Below are 8,961 nucleotides of genomic sequence, written 5' to 3'. Positions count from 1 at the left end.
TCACTAAATCTTTAGTAAGAGGTTTGGAAATACACAACATTTCTACTGGGCTGTTCTTTTTTTTTTTCCTTAACCTGCTTCCCCACTACCCCAGATCTGAATGGCAAACGTACAATAAATAATATTTTCATGTACCAATTAATTCTCAGATGTCAGACCCATACTTTCCACCTCAACAACAAACGGTCACAGATAATGTGGCCGTTATCGAGGGTTACGTAAGTGGTGTAGCTGACTGCCAACAGTTACCAACTCATTCCTTCCTGACTGCAGAGAAGAAAATACAGACAAAGCCCACAAGTCATGATTGTGGGCAGATAAGGACATGCAAAGAGTAAAGTCTTTGCAGTGTGCTAAAACTTTATCTGCATGAATTCAATGCAGAAGTCTAATGAAACTCTTCTATGTTTGCATAAAATGTATTTGTAGTCACGTAATGCTTAAATATTGTAACAAATACAGACCACGATGTATTTAATTTTCAAACAGGGGACAACTACTTTGAAGCCATACAAAACTGGCTTGGCTCCATCCATCCATCCATCTATCCATCCATCCATCCATCCATCCATCCATTCCTAACCACTTTTCTAGTGCAGGGTTGCTCTTGTCCACAACCAATCCTAGAAACAAAGAATGCAAGACAGGGTAAACTGGTTGGGATGTCAGTCTATTGCAGGGCAACATTAAGATCTGCAATGTTAAATCAACTCTGTGAGACTTTATATGGTCCTTGCATACTGAGAACAAGCTCCTTTAGCAGCTGATTTAACACTGATTTTACAGTGTACTTTTGGAACTGGTTCAGAGGAATTCAGGATTTGCAAACCCATTGTAATGCGTCATTCACACAGCCATTGGGAGAATGGGCTATATTTGCATAATCCCATTGTTCCATGGTCAGCAGATGTATATTCTGGATTATGGGTGGAGCCATGCCAAACTGCTCCACGATTAATGTCTCTGATAATTTCCCTTTCTGAGTCAACCCATCCAATTAGTTTTTGGAGGGAAGGACTGCCTTTTCTTTGTGAAAACCCAATGTGTTTTTAAGTGTTTCTGATGTTATGGGTACAGAAACAGGACCGAAATTTAATTAAAAAGCTCTGATACTGATCAAGAGTTCGCAAACTTTGGATGCTGGCATTGAAATCAAAGACAATTATTAATCATCTGCCCCTAAATAGAATTTAATGCAGTAACTGTAATCATTTTTAATAAATACCAGCCCTGAGGTTGCTTCTTATTTGTAAATTAATGCTATCTATGTCTCTCTTTTTATATTTTAATACGGAAAATAAATTTAATCAGAAACTACAAACTATTTAGTTTATTTGAACAGATTTTTGTCATGATGAAACATCTGCAAATTACAAAAGAGATATTTATAAACAGAGACTTTTAACAGCCAGTGAAAATAGTCAACATTTAAACAAAGGCCACTTCATAATATGCACAGCACATGTTTTTCAAACTGAACAGGCATCCAAAGGAACAATTTGTGCCGCCTTTCTTGCATGCTGAAACAGCATTAAGCTAAAAATATTACAATTAGAGCTGCTGCAAAGGATGTACAAGTACACCTGTGGCACAGAGAACGGTTTTAAGAAGGATGAAGGAGAAATGTCGGTTGCAAAGTTGCACTTCCAGAGCTATAGCGCCTACACGTGAAGACAGACTGTAAAAGAAACCGATTCTTCCTCAGTCCTAATATCACTTACATCTTCACCGCTGACTAGTCACGGTCGCAATCGATTGCCGTGTCACTATCACCACAGCTACAGGAAACAACATTTTGTTGCCAAATTTAGCTGTCAAGTCCAGATCAAATCAGAAACTCCAGGTCGTGTAGTCTGCAACTGAATGAGCCCATTAGTAGCAACTGATTTCATCACTAAATAGTAATCTTGACAATTTTGCTTCAGAACAATAGCAAAAAGAACATGATTTTGTAAATGAAAACACAGCTGCATTTTAAATGCTTGCAGCTTTCATTTTTGACACATAGTGAAACATTTTCTGCTCAGTATCTTTCATTCAAAAGTGTTTATTGGTGTAACATACTTATGTCAGACTAGGGTTATTGTGCAAACTGTTACATTTTTTTTTGTACAAACAGACCGTGGACTTTTCCTCAACTTGTTTTCTTGCTTTCATGGGTCCACCATAACCAGGTGGTTGACAATACTGGTATCACCCATTTCAGTTGTCATTCATTTGTCAGTTACGACAAATAAATCATATAGTTAGTATAACCATATGAACAATAATTCAGATAATTACACAACAATGTTATTTAAGGCCAGCACTTACCATCAAATAAAGTTCCACACAGGGAATAACACTACCTTGTCTTGGAGCACAATTATTTTGGACCCTTCATTCAATAGAAGCCAAGTGTCTGAAATATCGTAATCTGTTTTTGTGTTTGATGATGAAGTGTGAAAAAAACTGTTCGCATGATTGTATAATTCTGTAATTAAGTATTCTTACCAAGCAGTGAGTGGACAGGCCTAAACAAGATACTAAAATGACAATACTGCAGGTGGTATTAATAATCCAAAGATGAATTAAATAGATTCATTTACAAGAATTAATTACCAATAACAGTCAATTGCCTACATAGAAGCGCTAGAGAACAGTGGTGAAACACCACTGTAAAAACAGTGCAAGCCAGAGGTGGAATCTATAGGGACACTTTGAGGAAACCCATCGAAATAAACAGATAAAAGCTTCAAAATCCTGCAGTCGAGAGAAAAGACTCTACAAAAGCAATCGTTCATATACATTCATTCAGATTCTCAAAATAACTTTTGCAAGTTACCATGTAAGAACGGCATGTTTGATTATTGCAGGACACAGATTTTACATTTAAAAGGTTTTCTGTCTATTTTGAGCAAAGCTCAAACATTCTCAGAACAAAATTTCAGCAGTGATATTAGCAGAAAGGTACAATGTTCTTTGAATAGTCCATCCTTATATGGAACTAAATTATGCAATGCATTATCTTTCCCAGAAAAAAAAAAAAAAAAAACATTACACAATTACCTACTGGTTTCTGAAACAAACAGAAAATCTACATAAAACTGGACCACTAAACCTGTGATCTTCTTATCAGAGCTTAAATTAGATCTGCAATCTGATCCTTTAAAGGGCAGTGATCTGCCAAAGCTTAAGGCTGTAAATGAAAAGCAAGAAGTTTTTGAAGTTCTCAGATTTCAGAGGGTGTCTACTGCAGAGGACACGCCTGCCCCACTGAAAGTGGGCGGAGTGCTGAGGACTAGGCTATTTAACCAAGTCCTACAAGTGGACCTGTGGAGTTTTGTTTGGTCTGCTAGGACTTCATACTGGTGCAGTGTTGTTCCCAAGATATTCTGCTGATATGATAACTGGACATGGTTTCACAGCTTGAATCTATTTAATGAAACAGTTACATCCACCTCAGTATCTGGATTAACTTTTTGAGGACTCAACATGCCTTCCAATCTTTTGACACCATTCCTGGAGCTGGACGACGAGTTTTGCAGGGTGAGAATTTTGAATGAAATGACTGTATACAACTAACATGAATGGAAAACATATATCTTTACAGTGGAAGATCAGACATATGAAAAGTCATTGCTTAATATCTATAGGAATAAGAGTAGCAAGTAAGAATATTGAAGTAAGTTTGATAGTATGAACCTATTTATGCTACAAAATAAAACATGCTCCTATTGCAACAACATATACTTCAGGGGACTCTAGAATAGCTCTAGCATTTTCTTGACTAGCTCTTACTTATTTCACATTGTTGATCTGTTTCCTTTATTCCCCTGCTTTAACAGAATTTCCGCAGTCTGGATGTGGCAGATGGCGCAGTGGCGGCTGCGCAGACGCAGCGCGCAGTGGGGTTTCAGCGCAGACACTCACTGTGTCCCGTCACTCTGCCCAACTCCAAGTTCAACAGCGGCACTGCCGAGCCCGGCGACGAGTTCACGTGCTGCCCGCTACTGCAACACACGCAGCACACCTGGAGCAGGGAGCAGCAGCAGCAGCTGCCCAGGTCGTCACTCAGCCAGATCCCCTTCCGGGTGGACCGCTCTGTCAGCATGATCGAGAGCAGCTATGCCAGAAGCTCCCCCACCTGTGAGCAGGTGCAGCCCATGTGCTCGAGTCTGCCCCCACCCGGTGTGAGTGTGAGCGCCAGTTCCCTGTCGTCCTCAAAGTCTCCCCTGTCCACGTCTCCCGTGTCCACTCGCTACAAGACCGAACTGTGCCGCACTTATGAAGAAAGCGGCACGTGCAAATATGGTGGTAAGTGTCAGTTCGCCCACGGCACCGAGGAGCTGCGGGGTCTCAGCAGGCACCCAAAGTACAAAACGGAGCCCTGCCGCACATTCCACACCATCGGCTTCTGCCCCTATGGTGCCCGCTGCCACTTCATCCACAATGCAGACGAGCAGCGCGTGGGTGCTGGCAGCACGCCCCCACCACGAGAACGCCCCAGGTTGCTGCGACAGAGCATCAGCTTTGCGGGCTTTTCATCCCAGCCACCATCCGGACTCCACACGCTCCAGGAGCCACTGGCACTATCCAGGGCCTCCTCGGGGTCCCCCGCCTTCTCCGGCGGCAGCCCCGGCCTTCTCTCCCCCGCGCTCTCAGACCTGGGAACTCTGTTTCCTAGCGACCTCGGGAGCGAGCAGCTGAGCGCTCGCTTTCACCCCATGACAGATTCAAATGGGTACAGGAGCTGCGCCCTGAGGCACACCGAGAGGAGTGGTGGCCGCGGAACGAGCACCTCCTTGTCGGTCTCAGTACTGCGGAGAAGCGAATCTGCCGAGTCACTGTCTGACCAGGACGGATACACAAGCTCCAGCAGCCTCAGCAGTTGCGAGTCCCCAAGTTTTGAAGGAAGGCGTCTTCCCATTTTTAGCCGTCTCTCTGTCTCAGACTGCTGAAAGAACAACTATATGTGTGCATATTGCATCTCTTCCAAGCTTGCCACTACTTCTAGTGATGATATCTTTCTTTAAAAAGTGGAATTGTATACTATTGTATACTAGTTTAAAACTGTCATGGGAATTCACTTATCTCAGTTCGACCTGGTGGTGTTAGACAAAAAAGTTCTTTTTAGGAATTTTCTTTACCCACTCTTATTTTTTATTTTAAGTAGCATGGAAAAGTTAAAGCAGACTGCTGAGGTTGTTAGCTGTTATGATTATTGTAAATAATTTGAAATTCATCCGTTTGTGGAATTCCCGAATGTTTTTTAGTGGTTCATCTTACTGTATCCTTTTCCAGTTAGGAGAGCTAAGCCATAGCTAAACTATTCTGTAAATGAAATGTAGTCTTAACAAATGTATGTATTGAACAGTATTATATTCTTGTAGTTGACAAGCATGTAGGACTTTCTGTGGTGATTTTAATTTATTGCTGTTTTATCCAGCAGTGTTTTGTATTCATTTAAATGAAGACAAGAGCTTTACTGGGTTGTTGTTTTTACCTTGTTTGAGCTTTAAGAACAAAAAAGTGACAAAATAACTTGAATGTAGGAAGTTATCTCAGGTTCTTGTTTAGTATTAACATTTTAAATTATAGGAGCTTTTTGTACCATGTCATGTTGTTCAGTTAAACAAAAAAAAAAATTAAATATCCATTTAGAAATAAAACTTTGCCCACATATGCTGAAATTGAAATTGCATGTCATTATGAATTTCTGTTTTTAACAAGTCATTTTGATATATTAAGTCATATTTCCATCATAAAACTTAATACATAATATAAAACTTTAGTAACACAAGTGTCAAGGTTTATTTATTTATTTATTATTATTTATGTCATCGGACCCTTTGATAGAGTAAAAGCATTTCCTGAAAAATGTAATGTAGTTCATTCAGAACAACGTGCTTGAACTAAAGTTATTACTTCAGATAACTTTCAGGAAACATTTTGATCTTACTTTTAACATTTGCATAATATATGCTTGTTTTTGTTGTCTTTTGGGATAACTGATTTTCAATTTACATTGTGACTTGCAAGCCACGTGGTCTTTCATGACTCTAGAGGAAAATCTATTTTAAACTTGCTCACATTTTCTGATTTAAAGAAATCACATTTGTTAATTTAAGACAGCCTATTTATTTAATGTTGCTGTATATTTGTTGGATTTTGTTTTTCTATATATAATTTGTGTTTTATTTTCCTTCCAGTGAACTGCAATCTTTTCTTAATATATTCTTAGATTGTTTCACAATAAACTTGCTATTAAAAAACACAAAATCTGTATATGGGAATTTGAATTTTTCCCAAATTTTCACTTTGTAAAATCAAGCAAGATGTGACAGTGTCACACAAGAAACTGACATAAAAGAATCCAGTACAAATGTGAATAGAAATGTTTTCATTTCTCTTTTTTGTTTTGGTGAAAAAAAAAAAAAAGCTGAATATTAAATAATGTCAGTAGTTATTATACTGGGAGAAAGGGACATGACATCAAACAACAAGCCCTGGGGTAATTCTTGTGCAAAGCCGTTTTGCGGAGCTGCCATCCCTTTGTTAGCAACATCTGTATGCTAATGTAAGCTGTGTCAGTGAATAGGAGATGGTAATCTGCATTTCAATTTAAAGGTTACACATCATTAAGAAACATTTATAGGACAGCAGGGAAGAGAACTGCCAATTGCAATGGAAAACCCAACTATTTTCAGAGGTGGGGGAAGTTGTTTCTTCTGAAAACTTCACCTTACGTCATGGTAAGCAATAGAGGCTCCTTTTCCCAAAAACATTCTAGCGTTGGAATGATCAGAACTTAATTGGCTTTCAATAAAACTACTGTCACCTTATCCACAAACAGTTGACAACTCATTTACAGACAGAATTCATTTACAGAACTGAGACTAAAGAAGCTTCTTTGCCTCTGTAGCCTCATTTCTGTAATCTCATCTGCCTTATCCTAATTTATCTGTGGGCTATAATGCCACTGAAAACAGATAGCAGAAATACAGTATATGGTACTTTGAGCACAAAATTAATAGGCCTCGTATGAACTTGTATGAACTACATTTTATTCTACAATACTTCATTTGTACAGTATTATAAAAAATATTTTGTGCATTGTGAAGGATATAGGAATGATAGGCTGAAATAATTAGCGTGGTCTTAATAGAATCACTTGCAAAATACTATATACTAGTAAATACAATAATAAATAAATAATAAATAGCTGAAAAACAGAATACCTTTGGTTGCACTATAATAAAACAGAGGAAACTTCAGAAACCAATTGTGGTGCTCGGAACGCACACAAACATGGTGTTGTCACGGTATGAAAACACATGGACAAAACACCGTATAGGAAGGCAAATTAAAGTGAGAACACCTCAGCCACTATAGCTGTGCATTCAGTTCACTCCAATACCTAAGCCCTCAGTTATTTCAGTTTAAGTTTATGGCCATAAATTTGAAGCAATTTCCAGCATATAAAAAGCATGAAACAATGACACAATTTTAAACATGCAAACATATTTAAAAACACCACAAGTAAATAAAAATGGAAATAAGTGAAACAATACATCTAATGTATGTTTTCAAGGGCTCTTAAAAGATAAATTTATCTCAATCACTCCATTTTTTTTTCAGTCCTAATACATCTCAGCCGTTGAACATTATTACTACAAAAAATGTTGATATAAGCAAAAGCAAATGTCTCCTAGACTTCAGTGTACAGCTTTCGTGTTAATGAACGTTGACTTTCAGGACTTGTTTTACCCCCATACTCATAATAAAAATTTAATATTTACAATTTTTTTCCCTATAAAAAATAGTCATAAGTTTTTCTATTTTATTTCTATCAATTACTTCAAGATGCACAGATGTGGCTAGGATAACACCCAGCCACTACTTAGAAAATGGATACTTGAGAAACAAAGTAAAAATGTCTTATTTTGTCTTGATAAGCAAACAATTACAAAAAAAAACCTGTAAGAGTTTCAGAGATTTCAGCTTAGGATGTTCCAGAATTTCAAAATAATGTCTTGGATTTTAAAGCCATATAGACCACAGGTTAAAAAAATGTCAAGAAGTTTTCATGTATGTCTTTGCACTTGTGTATATTCTTATCTAATAATACGATAGTCCAAAATTATGTGTGATTGAATTCAGAATAAAAACTTTCATTAATCAGCTGCCTGATAATGTAACTACCCAAAAAATCAGACACGCTAAATCAGCATTGATGGTTGTCGATGCAGTTTTGATGTTCAATCAGCTCTGAATTCTTCCTTGGAGGCAGTTGCCATCAGAACTTAAGGAAAAACTATTTTATTAAAAATCAGTTTTCAACACTTTAAAACAGTCTAAAACTCAGCTCTGATTTTTTGATCTACAAAGACCACTTTATCTGAAAAGGATTCTTAGAACCAGTACTGTACAATTCATACATACATATATACATACATACATACATACATACATACATACATACGTACATATATAAATATTATTTTGTCTACTTTACAATGTGAGCCATTGGGAACCAAAGCAAAATTCCTTGTATTCGTGTGCATACTTGGCCAAATATATATGTGTATGAAATAGTGGGGGTGCGGTGGTGCAGTGGGTTGGACCGGGTCCTGCTCTCTAGTGGGTCTGGGGTTCGAGTCCCACTTGGGGTGCCTTGTGACGGACTGGCGTCCCGTCCTGGGTGTGTCCCTTCCCCCTCCGCCTTACGCCCTGAGTTGCTGGGTTAGGCTCCGGTTCCCCGCGACCCCGTATGGGACGAGCGGTTCAGAAAATGTAGGTAATACTCTTACAAATTTACAGAGAATCCTCTTCTGCATTACAAAGCCTTGACTAAATGGTTAGCTATTTTTAAGAGGGTTGTGAGAACAGCCATTAGTAATATATTCTTATCTGTACTTCTTCTGTAATGTACTGTGCTTAATCTGCTACTATCTTTACAACATCTTAAAATCAATGCTC

General features: G+C 38.2%; 1 protein-coding gene across 1 annotated transcript; it reads left to right on the top strand.

Moving 5' to 3' along the window:
- The first annotated feature begins 3,343 nt into the window (after positions 1 to 3,343).
- On the top strand, positions 3,344 to 4,940 carry LOC108928663 (mRNA decay activator protein ZFP36L1). Its single transcript, XM_018742707.2, has 2 exons — positions 3,344 to 3,528; positions 3,828 to 4,940. Exons 1-2 carry the CDS (start codon positions 3,475 to 3,477, stop codon positions 4,938 to 4,940), a joined length of 1,167 nt encoding a protein of 388 aa, XP_018598223.2. The 5' UTR covers positions 3,344 to 3,474.
- The last annotated feature ends 4,021 nt before the right edge of the window (positions 4,941 to 8,961 follow it).

This window comes from Scleropages formosus, chromosome 10, assembly GCF_900964775.1.
Source record: "Scleropages formosus chromosome 10, fSclFor1.1, whole genome shotgun sequence".
NCBI lineage: Eukaryota > Metazoa > Chordata > Actinopteri > Osteoglossiformes > Osteoglossidae > Scleropages > Scleropages formosus.
The sequence above is the reverse complement of the archived record's forward strand: the minus strand, read 5'-3'. Positions and strand labels throughout refer to the sequence as shown.

Bases quoted from the DNA above. Each gene is read 5' to 3' on its own strand.
- LOC108928663 (XM_018742707.2), top strand. From the start codon at position 3,475: ATGCCTTCCAATCTTTTGACACCATTCCTGGAGCTGGACGACGAGTTT. The intron at 3,529-3,827 runs GTGAGAATTTTG...CTGCTTTAACAG, and splicing joins TGGACGACGAGTTTTGCAGG to AATTTCCGCAGTCTGGATGT.